The sequence below is a fragment of the Mustela putorius genome, unplaced genomic scaffold, assembly GCF_011764305.1.
Source record: "Mustela putorius furo isolate JIRA1106 unplaced genomic scaffold, ASM1176430v1.1 tig00003853_pilon_pilon_pilon, whole genome shotgun sequence".
NCBI lineage: Eukaryota > Metazoa > Chordata > Mammalia > Carnivora > Mustelidae > Mustela > Mustela putorius.
In genome coordinates, this window is record NW_025422005.1 from 57,609,016 (window position 1) to 57,630,760 (window position 21,745).

Sequence of the window (21,745 nt, forward strand, 5' to 3'; positions counted from 1 at the left end):
AAATTTAAGGTTTCTTCTTAGAGCTGAAAACTGAGATGATTTCTTTGTAGTAAAAATTCTTGTCTGTCCTATTACGTTCTTTCCGTTTCCTTTTTTCTACTCAACCCTGCTACGGATATGGTGCTACTCCCACCGTTCTTTACAGTGTGCTGCAGAGTTGGATTATGGCAGACAACTATGCCTTAATTTACCTTTCCAAATCCCAGTGTCAGCACCTTATAAATATTAAGAATTAATATATGGCAAACATTGAACCATATTTGGAGAGCCTCCTGTCCCATGATTTGGAATGAGTAGAAGGTTAAAGTTGAGGAGTCACTAAAGAAACATTGTACTTTAACACTGTATTTTGACTTAAATGTGAATTCATACAGTAGTCCATCTTTTTCATATAGGGCCAGACCCTTTTAAATTAATACATAGTCTTGAGTAGCATTTAACAAGTCACTCTTTTTCACTTGAACCACCTTCACAGTGGCAAGAGAACTATCACTTTTAAAAAGTACCTAGATTTTTATTATATTCTTCTCATTTATAGTTGTCACATGTATACAATTTCATAACGCTTATTTTTTGAGCAGCTGTCCTTACCTCCCTCTTAAATAGTAGCCTAATTTTTTAGAAGCAGACCTTTTACTTTATACTATCCATTATCCATTTGTATATTTAATTATGTAATTAAAATAATAAGGACAGTTGAAGTCCAAAACAGTTTATTCTCCATGACTATATAACTCATCTGGGAGCAAAGATTTGGGGGGTAGCTGTACTGAGTGTTCAGCCTGTAAGGAGGCTTTTAGTTACTGTATTTTATAGGGTGAGTCATCTTAATCCAGTCAATCAACCAAGCTTGCATAATGAAATGAATATCATACAAAGAGGAATTGGGTGTTCTTTCCTTCAAGGAACTTTTTTTTTTTTTTTTTAAGATTTTATTTATTTAGCAGGAAGAGACACAGCAAGAGAGGGAACACAAATGGCAAGTATTTTGGTATGGGGGGTGGCTAGGAAATAAGGTCGGAAAAGTTTAGGAAGACAGATGACCCACAGAAGGCTGTGTTGTTCTCACGAAGGAGTTTGTACCTGATCCAGGAAGCAATGGGAAGAGATGGAAAAGTTACGGAACAGGGAGTTATTACTCTTCAGATTTGTACTTAGAAAAGATTTCTGATAGAGGATCAGTTTGTGGAAACATAACTGAGTATCCTTGAGGGAAAGTAACAGTAATCAGAAATTATAAAGACATGAACAAAGGGGAGGGGGTAACTGATGGCAGCAGGGTGACCAAAGAAGAAAAGGACAGAAATAGGAGCTAAAGGGATTAGCTTAGAAAAACAAAAGGGATACTTTAATCTCTACCGTTATAGTTGACGATAGGTATGTATGTCTGTGGGAGTGAAGGACTTCTCATTCAACAAATACATCGATTACCTTTTGTGCAGAGTCTTGGGGAGAATGGTAATCTAGGAGGAAAAAATGCTGTAGGAAATAAAAGTAAATATACAAGAATCTCTAAAAAGGTTTAGAATTGAAGTATGTATAATAATATTCCATTGTGTTAAGATATTTTGCTTATAGTACTGAATAGCATAGAATATGTAGCAGGGGAAAAAAGTAGACGGTTGTCTTGGTCCATGGTGAAGGTTAACAACATAATGGGGTATGTACTTTGGAAGAATATTGGTAATAGTAGTCATTAAATCTAGTAGTGCTTTGTGGGTTCTGGCCTGAGAGTAGAGGACCCAGAGTCATAGTAGGTGGGGAAATTGGTAATCTGATGAGAGAACAAGGGGTGTTGAAGAGCCTGGAGATAATTATTAAAACTCTTGGTGTTGGGACACCGGGGGTGACTCAGTTAAGCATCTACCTTTGGCTCAGATCATGATCCCAGGTTCCTTGCTTGGCAGGGAGCCTGCTTCTCCCAATACTTGCCACTACCCTTGCTTATATGTTCTCTCCTCTGTCTCTCTCTGACGATTAAATAAAATCTTTTATAATAATAAATAAATAAATGTTGGTGTTTATTGCCAGACATACCAAGAAATTGGACAACCTCCTATATATTTTTTTTTCATCACATAGTCTGTTTTGCTCTTTTGGAGAGAAGTTTTATGTGGAATAGCAGGAAATGATTTTTTTTTAAATTTACTAAATATGCCCTTAAGCTATTATTACGTTTCTATAAGAATATTCATGTTTTAAGAATGGGATTAGATTTCATTCTGCTTCTGTTTTTTTCATTGCTGTATTTATATGCACTGAATCTTCTAATGCATTTGGAAATTTTGTTCATTTATTAGAGACAAAAAGAAAGAAGACAAAGAAAAGAAACGTTCCAAAACACCACCAAAAAGTTACAGCACAGCCAGACGTTCCAGAAGTGCAAGCAGGTAAGAAGTGGCATTTTGAGTTCTTGGTACCTTTTACAACCTTGTTTGCAAGAATGTCAGTAGGCCATGAGCATTAAATGTTTTCCAATACATAGGTGCATAACTTCAGTGTTGAAATTTTTAAAAGCAATTTGTGAAGAATAATCAAAAGTTCTTTTTACTTAATATGGTGTTACAGTTGAAATGACATGGAATTCAACAGAGGTCAGTTTTTATGTTTGCCATGTACATTTCGTATCCTGATTTAGTTTTAAGTTTTAGTGGTTAATAATATATACTGAATTACTACAGTAAATTCATTTCATTATTCTAACTCATGTTTAAAATATCCACATATATAGTCATTATTGACAAAATGAGAGGCCATATAAGTTCCGATTTGTATCATTCTTAGACTAGTAACTATGTCTTTAATCTGCTAGTGAAAATTCAGTGTTTCAACTTTACTCCAGAGAAAATCTGTTTTTCACTCTTAATATAGAATTCATTTGCTAGTAGTAAGGCTGGCTACTTCCTTTCTTCTAGCCTCATTTACACATGAGTTGCTGCAGTATTTTATTCTTTAATCTTGATGTTCAAATTCACTAGGAGGTTCCCACTTTATATATATAAAGTAATTTAGTTGGGGTGCCTGGGTGGCTCAGTGGGTTAAAGTAATTTAGTGGATGAAAGACCTAAATATAAAAGCTAAACTAAAACCTGCTAGAAGAAAACATAGAATTAAATCTTTATGGCCTTGAATTTGGCATTGGTTTCCTAAATGACACCAAAAGTATAAGCAGAAAAATATAAGTAAATTGGAAATCAATACTAAAAGCATGTGTTTCAAAGAACACTATCTAGAGGGTAAAGATAATCCAGAATGCTAGAAAGTATTTGCAAATTATATATAAGCTAGTAAGGAACTTGTTATCTAGAACATCGAAAAATCATAGATGATCAAGTATAAAAATGGGCAAAGATAGCTTCATCAGAGATAAGCACATGTCCACTAAGCTTTTGAAAAGATGTTTGGCATTAGTCATGAAGGAAATGCTGCAGATCAGAACCATTTCACACCCACTAGGATGATAATATTTTTTTAAAAATACAATTAGTGGTTGGTGAGGATGTGGATAAATTGGAACTCTGTACATTGCTGGTATGAACGAAAAATGGGACAGACACTTTGGAAAACCGTTTGGCAATTCTTAAAAAGTTAGAATTTCTTGGGGCATCTGGGTGGCTCAGTGGGTTAAGCCTCTGCCTTCGGCTCAGGTCATGGTCCCAGGGTTCTGGGATCAAGCCCTGCATTGAGCCTGCTTCCCCCTCCCTCTCTCTGCCTGCTTCTCTGCCTACTTGTGATCTCTCTCTCTGTCAAATAAGTAAAATTTTTTTTAAAAGTTAGAATTTCTTGACAACAGCAGTTTTAGTCCTAGGGGTATACCCAGGAGAAGTGAAAACCGTGTCCACACAAGAACTTCTGTCATTGTTCATGATAATCCAAAAGTCGACCCAAATGTCCATTAACTAACATGGGTAAACAAAGTGGTATATATTCATACAGTGGAATATTGTTCAGCAGTGAAAACAAAGTGTACTGATAGATGCTTTAATATGGATGAGCCTTGAAAACGTATGACAGATGAAAGTCACAAAGGACCGACCACATATTGTATGATTCCCTTTATATGAAATGTCCAGAGTAGTTAAATCTATAAAGACGAAGTAGATCAGTGGTTGGCATGAATACTTAAAGGGTTTCTTACCAGGGTGATAGTTTCTTAAAAGTAAATATCTAATCAAGAAAATAAACTAGGTGTGAGTGCTTAAGGAAATGCTAAACCAGGTCTACAGAATACATAGGTAGGAAAGGGGCATAAAAGGTGGGATGGCAACATACATGTTCTTGAAAACTAGAGGGATTTTTTTTTTTTTTTTTTGCTGTTGCTTTATTTAAAGTACTTTTATAAGCACCTTATCCTACTTTAATAATTGGATTATTCTAAGTTAAGGTGTATTCTGTTAAGTTTTAATTATATACTTGCTGTGTTTTCAGTTGTGCTACAGTCTATACAGGGACACAGAAATACAAAACATCTCTTTCATTTAGGGTATTTTGAATTTTGGTTACACAGAGCAGTAGCAAGAAATAGGAGGTGTACAGACTTGACAGACTTAATATTTGATGAACGCAAGATTGTGTGTAATGTTTCTGCCAGGGGAGGTCACAGAGGGCTGGTAAGAGTTAAAGAAAAAGCTTTTTTAAAAAACCAACCAAAAGTGTGGGGTTTCATTTTTTATTATTTCCTTGTGCCTAAATTGTAATAATGGTCATCTTGCAAGTTTTAAAATTTTTGAGAATAGTGACAGAAGCAGAATATTAAAAAAGAAAAAGCCACAATTTTAAGGAAAGGGGAAATGCTATATGCATTTTAAAACTAATTGCTCAAAGCATGGTTGGGGGGGCACCATTTTTTGAAGGGAGTCAGTTTGATCTTAACTGTTAACTACTAACACTACCTGAATTTTTAATTTAATTTAATTTTTAATTAATTAAATTTAATTTAAAATTTTAATTTTTAATTTAATTTTATTTTAATAAAAGTAATTTTTTTGGATTTTATTAACAATTGACTTTTATATCATGGCATGTTATCTTATACCTGTTCTGCCACTGTTAAAACTGAGATCTGAAATAATTTGCTTCAGACTGTTTTTCCTTCCTGAATTAGAACTTTTTTAATTTTTCTTCTTAAGATTTTATTTATTCATTTAGGAGTGGGAGTGCAAAAGCACAGGCAGGGGAAGCAGCAGAGGAAGAGGGAGAAGAGGAACTCCCTGGTAAGCGAGCCTCATGCAGGGCTCGATCCCAGGAACCTAGGATCATGACCTGAGCTGAAGGCAAACACTTAACTCAGTGAGCCACCTAGGGACCCCAGAAGTTCTGTCTTTAAGAATTGCCACAAGTTAGGGGTTTCTTGAAGGTATGAAAGGAAAATCATATAGTTTGTGAAAGAATTACTCATTTGATTCTTCAGCTCAAAGCAGAATTTGAAAATGGGTCTTTAAGGGGCGCCAGCTGGCTTAGTCAGAAGAGTAGGCAATTCTTGATCTCAGTGTTTTGTTCAGGCCCCACACTGGGGGTAGAGATTACTTAAAAATAAAGTCTATAAACAAAATAAAAATGAAAATGGATTTTTAATTATCAGATCCTGTTGTTGAAGTTCCTAGTGGACCTCCTTCAGTACACACCATCTGCCATGATGTGTCTGCATTTTTTAGATCATACTGTATTTTAAAATCTAGTTTGCACATTTGTGGTTCTAGAGAGAGACGACGACGACGAAGTAGGAGTGGCACAAGATCTCCTAAAAAACCTAGGTCACCTAAAAGAAAATTGTCTCGCTCACCGTCTCCTAGGAGGTAAGAATGTTGGTGGTATGGATCTGTACTTTCTACATTTCAGAAGCTGTCAGTTTTTATTTAAAAAAAACTCTCCTTGGCTTTTTCTTCCTTTTCAAAAATTAAAGTGTGGAAGAATATGCTGATATATTTCCTTTCTGCTTGAGACTGTGTTATTATAAAAAGTGTTTAGGATCAGGCGTTTGTTTTATTTATTTATTTATTTATTTATTTATTTATTTATTTATTTATTTTTAGAGATTTTATTTATTTATTTATATCATGACCCGAGCCGAAGGCAGCTGCTCAACCAACTGAGCCACCCAGGCGTCCCGGATCAGGCGTTTTAGACCTGTAACCAGTTACAGTCATCTTGCCTGTATCACTAGTCCACAACTTGTATCTGGCGTTTTGAAACAGGTCTTCGTTGTTCTTCATGTCATGTGAATTTGGGTCAAAGTCACCGTCTGAACAAGTTTAAACCTACTGCTACACTTTAAGGGTGAAACTTCTTGAGTGGTTCCTTTAAAGCATCTTTTTTAAGAATATTTTACTGTCATTCTAGACATAAAAAGGAGAAGAAAAAAGATAAAGACAAAGAAAGAAGCCGAGATGAAAGAGAACGATCAACAAGCAAGAAGAAAAAAAGTAAAGATAAGGAAAAGGATCGGGAAAGAAAATCAGAGAGTGATAAAGATGTAAAAGTATGTTTACAAACTGATTTACTTTGATATCTGGGGTAGTGCTGGTAATTTTTAAGAAGCGATTTTTTTGGGAAGACGTTTACTTTTTTTATTCTCCTTGGCAAAGCAGGTTACACGGGACTACGATGAAGAGGAACAAGGGTATGACAGCGAGAAAGAGAAAAAAGAGGAGAAGAAGCCAACAGAACCAGGTTCCCCTAAAACAAAAGAATGCTCTGTGGAAAAGGGAACTGGTGATTCACTAAGAGAATCCAAAGTGAATGGGGATGATCATCATGAAGAAGACATGGATATGAGTGACTGAATATTGCCTCTGTGGGAATCCCAACTGTATACATGCATCAGTGTCATTCCTTTGTGTGATTTCTTAATGCTATATTTGTTCATCTCAAACCTAGATGTATACAGCTCTGAGTTATAAATGGTTATAAAGCTCCTGATACTGATATTAGTTATTTACATCCAAAAGCTTTTAGAAAATGATACATGAGTAACCAATTCATGACATGGTGAAATCTGATTGAGTAACCAAGCAGTTTTACTATTCTGGTGCTGCTTCATAACAAAAATGAAAAGCTGCATGCATCTACAGCAGGCATGGATTGTTTATGTTGTATGATCTCCTTTATTAAGTAAGTTCACTTATAGTATTTCTAGAATTTGATTCATTGCCGTAATAGAGCCATGTAGGGAATGCACTGATTGCATGTTAATTGTGGCAGGAATATCCTAAATGTCATTAAAATCCTCCACCATGATGGATCTACTTATGGTCTTGTTTGTTGACATGACAGATTAACATTCTTATAGTTACATCTGAAGATAATCCTTTAAGCCTTGTGGCTAAATTTTTGTGGCTTTTGTTTAACTTTGAAAGGTTATATATGCACTAACCTTTTTTGATGGCTGATTAGGCTTTAATTACAGAAACAAGATTTCAAATGAAACTGTCTTTGGCAGTGAGTAAATAGCATATTTTGAAGTAGAGTTGTATACTTTCTCATAAGGTGTTTGGGAATTTTTTTTCCTGAAATAATTTATTCCACATCTACATCAGTGAAAGCTGCCTATCCTGAGTCCATCTGTAAAAGAAAGTTTTCTCTTGTCCTGATTTTCAATTTTCCACTCTTTTATTAATTTGTTTTAATCTCAGTGTTGGAAAAAGGGGGTAGTGCATTTTAAATTGACCTTCATATGCTTTTAAAATAAGACAAATCTACTTGATAATGTACTTTTTATTTGATCTCAAGTTGTATAAAACCAATAAATTTGTGTTACTGTTACTGCAGTAGTAATCTTATGCACACAGTGATTCATGTTAAATGCAAAGTAGTTAGGCAACTGTTTTCTTAGTTACAGGAGTTTCAAGCTTCACTTTTGTGCAGTATAAACAAAAGTAGGCTACAGTCTGTGCCATGTTGATGTACAGTTTCTGAAATTGTTTTACAAGACTTTGATAATAAAACCCTTAAACTTATGTTCATGTTCCTGTAAAACTGTATTTGTATTTATTTACGCTGTTGAATGTAAGACATTTACCTCATTCATTTTACAAATCAAGACCTTTCCCCTTTCAATCCACATATTTAAATATAGTAGTAAGATGAACTCCATCACTGTAGCAGTTAGTTGCCATCAGAATTGTCAAAGTTGGCTTTATTTCTATCGAAAGCAGTCTTAGTGTAATTTTATTTCTCATATTCTGGGTGTAGGAATGGGGTTGAGTAAAGCCGTGAACTTTAGGACAAATGATCCCACCTATATCTAGTAAATTTCTATTTTCAGTGAAATATAAATATTTGCCTTTTCTGGAATAGTATAGAAATTGTCGATGGTATGTATCTACTGTACAGTACTAAATAGTATATTTATTCATTTTATGAAATACTCTTGAGTAGTGTTTGGCTGGCATTATGGGAGGAAATGAGACTTGAACTGTAGCTTTTATGCAAGTTTGAGTATAATTTTTTTTAACTTTGAAATGCCATATAGAAAAGCAGCATTGTTTTTACAGTTTGTAGTAAGTAGCTTTTTAAAGATTTTATCAAAAGGAATTTTGTCTATAGTGAGTAAGAAGTTCTAGTAACAGTCCTCTATTAATCATTGCACTTTTTTAAACACAAAATTGAACACAAATGACATTTGTTTAAACTTTAAAAAAATTTTTTAGGAGATAAAGTTTGAACCATATGACCCTGCCATTTTTGTAAGTGAAAAACAAGTAATATTGGCAGTTTCACATGGTTAAACCTAATATTAAAGCCTATTCCCTCACTTAATCTCTGAATACAAATATATACTAACTTTAAAAAGCAAGAAATTTTTGGCTTTAAAATAATGTCACTGACTTAAGATGCTAACAGTGAAGGGAATCCACACTTGGGTTATTTTTCAGTGAACATTTTATGCACAAAGGTGGGGTTGTACTGGGACATAAGCCTTTAACACAATCAGTTAAAATCAAGTGAATACTGCCTCCACGCTTGAGTTTTGTTCTGTATTTGGTAGTAAAAATGATAAAAAATAAACGTGGTTTTATTAGAAAAATGTTTGTCCTATTTATTTACTTAAATTCTTCAACAATGAGAAGTAGGCTATATGAGAGTCTGGTTATGAATTATGGCTTCATTTATAGGTAGGATACCTACCTAATGTTTCTTCATTTTCCTATCTAAAATGGGAGTAGCATCCACCTTACCATGTCTTTTGGTCGTTAGAAAAACAATGTAGCCCTGTGCCTGGGTCAGTACATGCTACTTGGCATTTGATCATGGAGCTTTTCAAAAGTATACAATAATTTGGGGAACTGTTTTAGCAGAAACTCTAAGATAGATTGTGCACAGATACAACTTTGAGAAGGTACGTTTTCCTTCTTGTGAAGGTGGATTTTGGATAAGCCTAGTGATTATATACTGTGTGGAGCATAGGAAAATGTTAGGGGCTTGGGGAAAAGAAAATCAAACTGGACTTCACTAGAACAGTAAGTTTTCTTAATCCTGGTGTCACTTCTTAGAGTTGAATAAGGTTCTGTTGGTGTTAGGATGGACACCAACTTCTCTAGCAAAACTACCAATTTCTCCAGTTGGGCACTAGGTTGTATACTTAGGGGGCCATGCTGTTTGAAGATTGGTAGACATCTTTCAAACTGTAATTGAAATTGTAACTTTGGTCTCTAAGCTAATGAATTTCATCCATGTTCTATATAAATTCTCTGTAATCAAGTACATTTGCTTGTATTTATTTTAGCTAAATATGAATGTAGCAGAAATGCTACTGGTATTTTTAAGAGCATCCAGAATATGTCTATTATTAAGGCTTTACTATCAGAAGCACCATTCTAAATGAGACCAATCTGGAGTTGCAGATTGAGTCTGTTTTACTTAGTTTTATTATTTTTGTTGCTGTTTTCATTTTATAATGTCAAAGTCTATATGCAATGCATTCAGACATTCTTCAAAATAACTCAGGGGTAAACCATGCTAATTTACCAGTGGGAATTTTGTAAGAATATACAAAGTGTATAGTAGATGTAACTGGTAAAGAATTCACAGAGAAAGGATCTGACAGAACTAATTTGTTTATAATGATGTCCTTAGACAAATCAGGGAAGTGACATGTTCCCATTCTTTTCAAAAGTTATCACCGTGTAAGGTTTTTTTTTTCTCCCCAGTGCACTGTCACTAATATGGTTCATGTCTTTTTGGTTTTTTTTTAAAGAAAGCTATTTAGATGATGTAGGATTTGTGCATAGAAATTAAAAGTCCAGGGTCACATCTGGAATGTTCCAAATAATGGTTAATATCACTTTCCAGTTATCTCAAGATACAATTTTATTGATAAACCAAATGTAAAAACTGCCTTTTTTTCATTACCAAATGTAAAAACTGCCTTTTTGCATTCACTGTGTAACAGTTAAAATTTGCTTACTTAAATAAGTTTTGGAAGACAAGCACCATGTAGGTTAAAAATGTTTTTCTTACAAGTGTTCAAAGGAGCAGAATCACTAGAAATAACCTTTATTAAGAGGTTTGGCCATAACTGTGGGGGCTGCTTAGTCTCAAAATTGCTTTGTATCTGATGCTGGAGATTAAAGCCCGCAGGCAGTCTACAAAAGAAGATGGATAGTTGGAGGAGTAAGAATAGATGGAACCACAAACAAGAGCCAGAGCCCACAAGGATGGGCTGAAACTTGAGTCAGGTCTTGTTTTCTTCTGACCTCAGTGGCAGGGGTGTCCTAAGGAAGCCAGTACCCTTCCTCGTGAAGGTAAACACCAACTGGCACATTAGTCTGAGAAGCTGAGGGAGGATCTAGGGGAAGGTGAGGCAGTTGTAAGCCCTGCTACCACTTCATCATCCCACAGGGGTCAGCAGAGAAGCCACAATGTGTATAAACTACAAAATTTCTGCTTCCCTTCTGCCCTACAGAATTCCAGTGCTACCCACACTCATTATTTAAAACACCTCAGCCAGTTGTCGTTGGACACCATTATGACCGAGAACTCTCTGGGATATACAGATAATATAAGTGGTGGGTTTATTATTTTGTTTTTATATTACACAAAGTTTTAACTCCAGGCTAGTCATTTACACCAGCAAAACACAAATGCAGGAATGATTGTCAAGTGCCTTCCTTTAAAACACTTAGGAGATTTTGCTTCAGTATTTATAGGTCCTATGGCAAATGTGAAATTGTAATTCTGCATACCATACCATAGGTGCCACTGTGGCTTAAAGTACTATTGTAAACTGAGCTATAAAAGTTTCAAAATTTCATCACTGGCTACTATAAGGATGGTCATATGATCTGAAAAATATATTAATACTTGAGATGTGGCCTAGGACACCTATTGCCCCAGATTTCTGACAACAAAATGCTTTGCAAGGATTATTTTTGCTAACTGATAGTATACAAATGATGGGCTTTTAGCAAGATTAATTTTGCTGTCTTTACAAGTGATTTAACTCTCTATGATATTACCTCTGGGGTGAGTTTCACTGTCATCTTTGAAACTCCCCATAGTTTGAAATATAGCAACTTTGGTAAGGATGCATTTTGTTAATTTTGCAAAACATGGTTAAGGTACTTTTTGCTAGAGTTAACAGCAGAGAAATACTGTGCTCCATGCTATTCAATAATTCTCTCTCAATTTTAAAGACTAGAATACTAGTAGCAGGACTTCAAATCCACCTAGTTTTCTACTAGAAATTTTTCTGAACCATGTTATTTGCCAATTAAAAAGAAAGCAGCAGGAAGCATTCCTTAATTCAGTATATCCTGAAAATAATTACTTCCCTTTTGTAGACTCGAAACAGGATCTTCACCCTAGAATTACTGAGAACTGGGGAGAAGGCTCACTAAACAACCATTTATCATCATCCCCTCAGGTGTGAATAAACAATTTACATTATCACCAGGAAAAACCATCTTTATGTCAGTGGGGCTCAACACCAGTCCTAAGCAGGAGAAAGAAACAATAGCTGACACTTGAACAACATGGGTTTGAACTGTGCAGCTCCGCTGACATGCAGATTTTTCTGATACACTACAGACAGTACTGTAAATGTGTTTTCTTTTATGATTCTCTTAACATTTTTCTCTATTGTAAAAATATATAATACATATAATGCACAAAATGTGTTGAATAATTTTATCAATAAGGCTTCCAGTCAATAGTAGGCTATTAGTAGTTAAGTCTGGGGGAAATCAAAAGTTACATGGATTCCTGACTGTGCATCGCACCTCTAGCCCCTGTGTTGTTCAAGGGTCAACTATACATGGCTTTTCAGCTTCTGTTGGATGTCCGCTTCTCTGAAATGTGTTAATTTCCAGACAATCATATGTACCTGTACTCAAAGTCATCACAGCATCTGCTTTATGTGCCCCTTTTACAAAATCTGACAATTCACTGTATATGAATACTACAGACAGAGGCAAATTGTCTCTAGGGAAAAATTTTCTCAAAGATAAGTACTAGTGGCAAGAATACTGAGCACTTCTGAAGGACCACTGAAGGTGACCATTTTATAGTCTCTCAAGTTTGAATAGTTTCTTCAATCACAAATGGACTTCTACAAAATCTAAATTTTCATGTGCAATTATCAAAATACATTGTTTTGATCTACTTACCATTTTATAGTCTCCCAAGTTTGAATAGTTTCTTCAATCACAAATGGACTTCTACAAAATCTGAATTTTCATGTGCAATTATCAAAATACATGGTTTTGATCTACTTACCATTTTATAGTCTCCCAAGTTTGAATAGTTTCTTCAATCACAAATGGACTTCTACAAAATCTAAATTTTCATGTGCAATTATCAAAATCCATTGTTTTGATCTACTTACATGAAATATGGCATACATAGAGCTTTATCAATTGGATTAAAAGGCACATTTTGAAAAGTCTAATATTGTGAAAAGTTTATTTGCATTAATTAACACCTTGTTTTCACCATCGTAAGAGATACATTTGCTTTTCTTTGTGATCAGATAAAAGACATTTTGGAATGGATAATCTACTATTCTTTATGAAAGAAAAAGATAAGAGTTAAAAAGAAAACCCAAGTGCAAAAGTTTTCAGTAGTCTTCCTACCTCCAGTGTACCCCAGCAAAATATTCACAGTTTTTACGAAATTGATAAATCACAAGCTGCAATTTACCATGTTTCTTCTCCACTAAGTTGTCTGTACGTGTGAAAAAAATCTGCGGTATATTCCTGAAGTATACCATATTCCCACAAAGTCAGGGAGCCTACAAGCAACAGTGATTACTACCCTTCAGTGTCTCACACTTCAAATAATCATAGACAGGATAATTCAATCTCCAAGTCACTTATCAACAAGCATTCCCAAAATAATAGGGATCAACTTCTATTCAATAAACCTAATCTGGGTTTACCAACTCTTTCCACAAAATTCAACAGACCCACATACGGTAGTAATTGGTCTTTGAATTTTTAACTATGATTACTTCATTATAAAATGTATTTAATAAAATGTCAACATATGCAATGTAGTATGTTTCAGCATGGAAGATGCAGCTTTAAAGATGTTTATTATAAAATTTTCTTATGGTTGATGCTTTGGATTTTTAAATAAATCCTCTCTTCATTAAAAGTCTCTAAATTCATTCAAATGATTTAAAATCCTGGAAAAAGTTTAAACTATTGGTCACTCTACAAAATTTGACAGATGCATTCTGACACATTTATCAGAATACATTTAAAAAACATTTCTTTAGCTAAGCTCTTTAAATACAACATAACATTTTGTGACTGTTATACATTACTCTTCCTAATTTATTTTCAGTCTTGGACCTTCAAACCATCTTGGAATTAATATGAAAAATTTTAAATGCAAAAATGAGTAATGCATGATTTCACTTTGGAGATTAAAATCAATAAATATTTTCTTATGACTTAAAAAAATAAACAGTAGGAATTGTCAATCCTGTGTATATTTCTGGAATTTAGCTTGTAACAAATATATTCTGTTAGCATATAAAATGTTTTTACCTTATTTTGAAAGCATTAAATATGTAGGGATGTCCAAAATATGTGGGTTGTTTTTTTAAAACTGACATGAATGCATCCATATTCCATTAAAATCAAACAAAATAATCAGAATGATTTGCACTTATTAGGAAGCAAGTCTAAAAATTTGGAGTTATTTTTTAAAGTGCTGAGATTTGGAAGAGGAATATCTTTAAGCATGCTAGCCATACTTTATCGTGAACACAAAAAGGGCTTTTAAACTCAAGTTTAGAAAAAAAAAAATAGAGGTCCTATGAAAGGAAGATTAGTAACAAACATTTTCCAGTGAAGAAAGAATTCAGGTAAAAACAAATAGCACCACAATGAATTGCACTAAGGTGCTAAAGGAGGTACCTTATTCCCTGCAGAGTGAACGCTCCTTCTGAAATGTATTGCAACATATAAATGCAACTGTTTAATGGTTACCATTTGGTTCATTCATCTACAGAAAACTGCATTCCTTCTAGTTCATTATATTGAACAAACATTCAAATTACTGAACTATACATAATGTTACATAGTTTACATTTTATGAAAACAAAGCTGGAAGGAATATTTGTAAATGTCACCTTGAATATAAGATGACAAGTTTAAAAGGGCTTCACATCTCTTAAGACATTTAATTCATGTTAATGGTCCAGAAGTGTTTTAGATATAGATATAGATATAGATATATTTATATGCATATATATTTCAACAAGAAGTGTAAAAATTTTTAAAAACAAATCACAGCACTTATAGCTGTTTTACATAAGAAGTACGCAGGGTCATTAAGGTGTCAAACTATTACACTTATAATATGTATATTTTTAAAAAGACTGAAAATGGCACATCAGGAAACTTGCTGAAATTCTTTTTAAAGGCCCGTTTCATAATATCATATTACTGATGTGTTGATTCAATGTAATTCCCTTTTCTTCTCAGAACATTTGTCCCTTCTGTTTGGATTCACTTCTGGGGTCTCTGTATTCTCTTACTTTCCTTGGTTAGATGACATCACTTTCCATGTCAGTTAAAGATCAGGAAAACGGCTTGGGTCTTCCTTATAGTCATCAGGTATAGTAAAGATGGAGCCATCAAATTCATCATATCGAAACTCCTGAAAAGTCACAGTGGCTGTGATCGTAGGAAACACAGGAATATCTACAGATGAAAATCAGTAATAATACTGTAAAATAAAATGCTTATCTATTTACAGATTATAAATACTATTAGAGAAAGCCATATTCCTTAAAATGTAAAAAAGTATTATTGAAGGACCTGACAGATCCTAATATATGCCCAATAGTGAGTGTATCTGTTTTGGAGAAGGGTTTTTTATTGGTGAGGAGAGAAAGACATCAAGGCATCAAGAATCACATCAAAAACACAAGTTCCCACTGCTTCCCAATCTTAAAACTATAATGCCAGATTCCATCAGGGTTTCTTATCTATTTCTTGGGGCAGAGACACATACATTTGTACTTTTTGCATTCTGGCATCCTTTTTATTCATGTTATAGCATACATACCGTTCTGAATCTGAGCTAATTTATTTTCATCCTAATACAAAAGAAACACATTAATCCCTCTTGTTTTAAAATATGAAATACAATCCATCACTTAAATATATGTGATAAAAAGTCTCATCAGAATTGGAGTAATATACCAACACAGCCTAACATTTTTTTTATATAAAATGTATTTCTCACTGAAATTACAGTGAAATCCAACATTAAAAATGGTCAAATACATTAATTACTCTCCTTAGTTTTATCCCTAATATGAGCTTTTAGAAAGGGTTCTGATTCCTATAAATCATTTAATTCATGGTCTTCAGGGATTTCACCTACAAAATAAACTCTAAAGCTTCCTTTTAAACCCTGAAATGAGGGGTTGTCTGGGTGGCTCAGTGGGTTAAAGCCTCTGCCTTCGGCTCAGGTCATGATCTCAGGGTCCTGGGATCGAGCCCTACATCGGGCTCTCTGCTCAGCGGGAAGCCTGTTTCCTCCCTCTCTCTCTGCCTGCCTCTCTGTCTACTTGTGATCACTGTCAGTCAAATAAATAAATAAAATCTTAAAAAAACAAACAAACAAACAAACAAACAAACAAAAAAAAACCCTGAAATGATCTATGAAGCTAAGGTGAGTATATGTCTAGAATAACAGCGAAGAGTAAATTGTTTCAAGGCTACTATTTTACTGAAGAATAATATTCTTCTGAAAAAAACAAAAAAAACAAAACAAAACAAAAACAAAAATCTACAAAAAGATTACCGAGTTTCCCTGGTGGGTGGTGGTGATCCACGTGTGTATATTAGTTACAAATGCTGTCCTAACTCAGGGGTCAGCAAAGTAAGGCCCACTGCCTGACCTGTTTCCGTGTCTATGAACTAAAAAAAGATTTTACATTTTTTAATGGTTAAAAAAATACACAAAAAACAGTATTTCAGGCTAATAAAATTATATGAAGTTCAAAATCCAGTGTCCCTAAATAAAGTTTATTAGAACACAGGATGCTATTCATTTACTTATTGTCTATGGCAGCTTTAGTTTTCCAACAAGAATTAAGTAGTTGTGACAGAAACCATATGGCCCGCAAAGCCTCAAATATTTACTACTCTTCAGAAAGTTAATGATCCCTTTTAGGCACTGGAAACAAGGGAACAAAACAAGTGAACAAGGGGGAAAAAAAATCATGCATTTATGGAGATTATACTCTGGCTGGGAGACATAGTAAGTAAGTAAAAAGTATCTGTGACTAAAGAGAAAAGTAAAGCATGGTAGGCTGAAAGGAGTCTCAGTGCTGGAGTCAGAGCTCTTGAACAGGATAGTCTTAAGATAACCTCGATAAAGTGACCTTTCAGCAAAGACAGTATGAACCATACAGTTGTCTACGGCAAAAAAAAAAAAAAAAAAAAAAAAAAATCCCAAGTAGAAGGAACAAGTACAAACGCCCTAAAAAAGAAAGTGTCTGGCGTATACTGGGAACAGCTAAGAGACCAGTGTGACTAACAGCTGAGTGAAGGGAAGACGAACAGGAGGAGGGCATCAGGGGGGAAACAGAAACCCAGATCAAATGGGGCTTACATCCAAAAGTAACTGGCTACTTATTCTCTGGATGAAATGGAAAACTGATGGAAGGCTGTGAGCAGAGTAGTAACATGCTTTGGCTTAAGTTTTCACAGCTGTAATGAGAATATAACGGAGGCTGCCCAGAGTAAGGTACCATGGAGGCTGCTCCAGAGGAGCAGCAGACAGGCAGAAAGAAAATGGAGAGAGAACTCTATCGAAGAAGTCAGAGGAAACCTGAAGAAAAACTATCATTCACTGGGACAAGGACTCTAGAGAAAACAGTCAAATCTTGGTGAGATTAAGAACGATAACAGAAAAGTATCCGGTAGAGTTAACAATATGAATATCAATAATAAACACAGAGTGGAACTGATCAAGGGAATGTGCAAGGAGCAGCTGGGCTGTTTCTAGTTTGGGGCTATTACAAATGAATTCGACATCTGAACAAACATTTGGTGTTGTCACATGTTTTATTTTGGCCATTCTGTTAGGTGTGTAAATTGATACTGTGATTTTAATTTGCATTTCCCTAATGGTTAATAAAGTGAACATGAACAAAGTGTTCATGTGCTTATTTTTCCATTTATATATCCTATTTGGTGAAATGTCTGTGTCTTCTGCCCTTTTCTAATGGGCCTGTTCATTCTGTCACTGATGAGTTTTAAAAGTTCTTGTGTTTTCTTTAATTGGGTCTTTCACAGAGCAGTCTTCACTTTTGATGAAGTCCAATTCATTGATTTCTTTTTTATATATACATCTTGTGTATCCTGTGAAGTCTAAGAACGCTTTGCTTAAACCTATATCCGCCCCTAATGCTTTCTGTTTATTTCCTAAAAGTTTTACAGTTTTATATTTTACATTTAAATTCAAGTCTATGATCCATTTTCATTTAATTTCTATATAAACTGCAGGACTTAGGTAGAGGTTCCTTGTTTTGCTTTTTGATGTCCAATTATGCCAGCATCATTTGTTGAACAGGCTATCTTTCCTCCTTGAACTGTTAATGTATCTTTATAAAAAAAACAGTTCTACAGATTTGTGAGGGTCTATCTCTGGATTCTCTGTTCTGTTATGTTGAATTTATACATTCATCCCTCAGCCTATAACACACAGTCCTGAACACTGTAGCCATATAATAAATACTGAAACAGAGTAGACTACTCACATTTTCTTCTTCTTTTTTTTTTTTTAAGATTTTATTTACTTATTTGACAGACAGAGGTAGGCAGAGAGGCAGGCAGAGAGAGAGGGGGAAGGAGGCTCCCTGCTGAGCAGAGAGCCCAATGTGGGGCTTGATCCCAGAACCCTGAGATCATGACCTGAACAGAAGGCAGAGGCTTAACACACTGAGCCACCAAGGTGCTCCATTATTCTTCTTTTTCAGATTTGTTTTGGCTATTGTTGTGGGTTGAATTCTCTCCCCTCCAAAGAAATATATGTTCTAGTCCTAACTTCTAGTACTTCAGAATGTGACTTTTTTTGCAGATAGGGTCTGTAATTTACAGAAGTAATCAAGTTAAAAGTCATTATAGTCGTTCCTAATCCAATGGCCAGTGTCCTTACAAAATGTGAAAATTTGGAGGCATACAGCAAGAACTCCATGTGAAGATGAAAGCAAAGACTGGGTGATTCTTCTATAAGCCAAGGAAAATCACCAGAAGCTAGGGGAGGAGCACCTGGGTGGCTAGGCTCAGGTCATGATCCCAAGGTTCTGGCATGAGCCTGCTTCTCCCTCCCCCACTCCCTCTGTGTTTCTGCTCTCTCTCTCTCTCTCTCTCTCTCTTGCTCCGTCATATTAATAAATAAAACCTTAAAAAAAAAAAAAAAAGGCAGCTAGGGGAGAGGCATGGATAGCCCCGGAAGGCTATGAGAAAGCTCAGAAAATAAAATTCTGTTGTTTAAGCCACTCAGTTTGTGGTATTCTGTTATGGCAGCCCAAAAAAACTAATACAGATATTCTAGAGTCTTTGCCTTCCCATGTAAATTTTAAAATAATCTTGTCTATATCTACAAAAAAAATATTATTGGGATTCTGACAAGAATTGTATTAAACCTGCATAGCAATTTAACATCTTTCATCTTAACATCTTTGAATTTTCTAATTCATGAGCACAGTGTATCTCTCCATTCGTTTAGCTCTTCCTTTAATTTCTTTCATTAGTGTTATATAATTTTCAACATACAAATAATATACATGTTTAGGTAAAATCATGCCTAAGTATTTTTTAGCAATTGTAAAGTGTACTTAATATTTAAATTTTGGTGTCTACGTGTTCAATATTAGTATACAGAAATACTACTGATTCTTATACATTTAATGTGTATCCTGCCATCTTGCAGAACTCATTAATTCTAGTTTTTGGTAGAAATGTTGGGATTTCTACTTATAGAGTCATGTCTCTCTTGCAAACAGAGAAGGTTTTCTTTCTGCTCTGAATGACTTTTTCTGCCCCCTTTCATTCCTTATTGTGCTTATTATCCTTTTGATATTTTTCTAAGATTTTATTTATTTATTTGACAGACGGAGATCACAGAGAAGCAGGCAGAGAGAGAAGGAAGCAGGCTCCCTGCTGAGCAGAGAGCCCAATGTGGAGCTCGATCCCAGAACCCCAGGATCATGACCTGAGCCAAAGGCAGAGGCTTTAACCCACTGAGACACCCAGGCGCCCTATCCTTCTGATTTCTGCAGGACCTGTAGTGCTATCCCATTTCATTTCTTTTATTGATAATTTGTGTTTTCTCCCTTTTTTTTTTTTATCAGTCTTGCTGCAAATCTGTTGATTTTATGAATCTTTTCAAAGAAGCAGCTCTTTCCTTCATTGGCGTTCTAGATTTGTTTTGTTTTCCCTTTCCCTGATTTCTACTCTGTTATTTTCTTCTTTCTGTTGGTTTTAGATTTATTTTGCTCTTCTTTCTCTCTCTACTATTGTCCAGTATGATTCTATTATGATTAATTTTTCACTCTATTACAATTATTGAGGTTTGTTTTATGGACCAGGATATGGCATATCTTTGTATATCTTCCATGCGTACTTGAAAAGAATGTGTATTTAGTTAATGTTGGGTAAATGCCAATTAAGTACTTTTGTTTATGGTGTTGTAGAGATATTCTATATCCTTGCTGATTTTGTCTAGTTGTTACATCAACTGTTTAGGGAAGAAGGGTGATGAAGTCACCAATTATAATTGTAGATCTATTTTCTTTTCATTTCTTTGGGTTTTTGTTTTACCTATCTTGTAGCTCTATTGTTTGGTGAACATACATTTAGAATTACTATTCCTCATGAACGAATCCTTTTATCAGTTATATCCTTATCTGTCTCTGGTAATTTTTTTTCTTTTTTGCTCTGCAATCTACTTTATCTAACATTAAGAGACGTAGTCCTAGGGTACCAGGGTAGCTCAGTGGGTTAAAGTCTCTGCCTTCAGCTCAAGTCATGATCCCAAGGTCCTGGGGTCGGGCTCTCTGCTCAGCACAAAGCCTACTTCGTCCTTTCTATCTGCCTCCTACTCTGCCTACTTGTGATCTCTGTCACATAAATAAATAAAAAATTTTTTAAAAAGGTAGTCCTGTTATCCTTTGATTAATGTTAATATGAAACATTTTCTTCCATCCTTTCGCTTCAAACTTCCTATATCGTATTTGAAGGCAGTTCCTTAAAGAGAACATAGATAGTTCATGTTTTTTTGTTTTTTGTTTTTGTTTTTTTTTAAAGATTTTATTTATTTGACAGAGAGAGAGAAATCACAAGTAGGCAGAGAGGCAGGCAGAGAGAGAGAGAGGGGAGAAAGCAGGTTCCATGCAGAGCAGAGATCCCGACATGGGGCTTGATCCCAGGACCCCGGGATCATGACCTGAGCCGAAGGCAGAGGCTTTAACCCCCTGAGCCACCCAGGAGCCCCTAGTTCATGTTTTTTAATCTCTTTTGTCAATCTCTTTTAAATAGTCTATTTATACTACATACATTTAATGGAATTATTTACATATTAAGGCTTAAGTCTGACATTTTATTTTCTTATTTGTTGTCTCTGTTTTTCATTTCTTTGTTTCCTTTTCTTATCTTTCTATAGGTTACTTGACTATTTTACAATTTCATTTTCATTTCATTTATCTATAGTGTTTTTGAATATATTTCTTTGTATAGCTTCTTTAGCTATATATGTGTGTGTGTGTGTGTGTGTGTGTGTATAAAACTTATAGCCATCTAATGCCATCATTTTAGCAGTTCAAGTGAAGTAGAAAAACACTGTCTCCCTTCACCTTCTACCCTTTACAAAAAAAAAAAAAAAAAATGGAAATAGAAAGTAACAACGGAGATAGATATAAAACTACACTTTCAAGTAACCTGGTTATGAAAACAAAGATTAAAGGCAAGTGCTGGACAGGGAAGAGTAAAAGGGGTTATTTTACTTAGTTGGTTGAATTTTTAAGGGAGAAATACCTGAACAAAGCCTAACAGCTAAGAGAGAAGCAGCAGCAGAGAAGGGAGTTTGATGATAAAAGAAAAATATGCGGAGACTGATAGAACAAGGTTTTTAAAAGAGATGGGATAACAGATCCATAGTACAAATCAAGAGATTATTCAAGTTAAGAAGAGAAGTACCACTTCCACTGAGATAGGAAATATAAAGAAAAAGATGAGACTTGGGACAAGAAAGTCTATATGGAGGACTGGGAGTAACA

The 21,745-nt window shown here is 34.8% G+C and overlaps 2 protein-coding genes across 8 annotated transcripts in view; one reads left to right on the forward strand and one right to left on the reverse strand.

Annotated features, from left to right (window-relative positions):
* The window catches only part of SRSF11 (serine and arginine rich splicing factor 11), a 43,374-nt gene extending 35,419 nt beyond the window's left edge, over nt 1-7,955 (forward strand). For 3 of the 7 annotated variants that reach the window (XM_004763001.3, XM_004762999.3, XM_004763000.3), the window contains exons 10-13: nt 2,301-2,390; nt 5,679-5,795; nt 6,340-6,478; nt 6,585-7,955. In XM_004763001.3, coding sequence (XP_004763058.1) covers nt 2,301-2,390; nt 5,679-5,795; nt 6,340-6,478; nt 6,585-6,782 — 544 coding nt within the window. In that variant the 3' untranslated portion in view covers nt 6,783-7,955. The remainder of the gene's footprint in view (nt 1-2,300; nt 2,391-5,678; nt 5,796-6,339; nt 6,479-6,584) is intronic. The other 4 variants (XM_004763003.3, XM_045064719.1, XM_004763002.3 and 1 more) reach the window with 3 other exon arrangements.
* A 4,928-nt stretch (nt 7,956-12,883) lies between these two features.
* ANKRD13C (ankyrin repeat domain 13C) overlaps nt 12,884-21,745 on the reverse strand; it is a 97,626-nt gene continuing 88,764 nt past the window's right edge. The window contains exon 13 of the mRNA XM_004763008.3: nt 12,884-15,152. Within this exon, the coding sequence (XP_004763065.1) occupies nt 15,022-15,152 (131 nt within the window). The 3' untranslated portion in view covers nt 12,884-15,021. The remainder of the gene's footprint in view (nt 15,153-21,745) is intronic.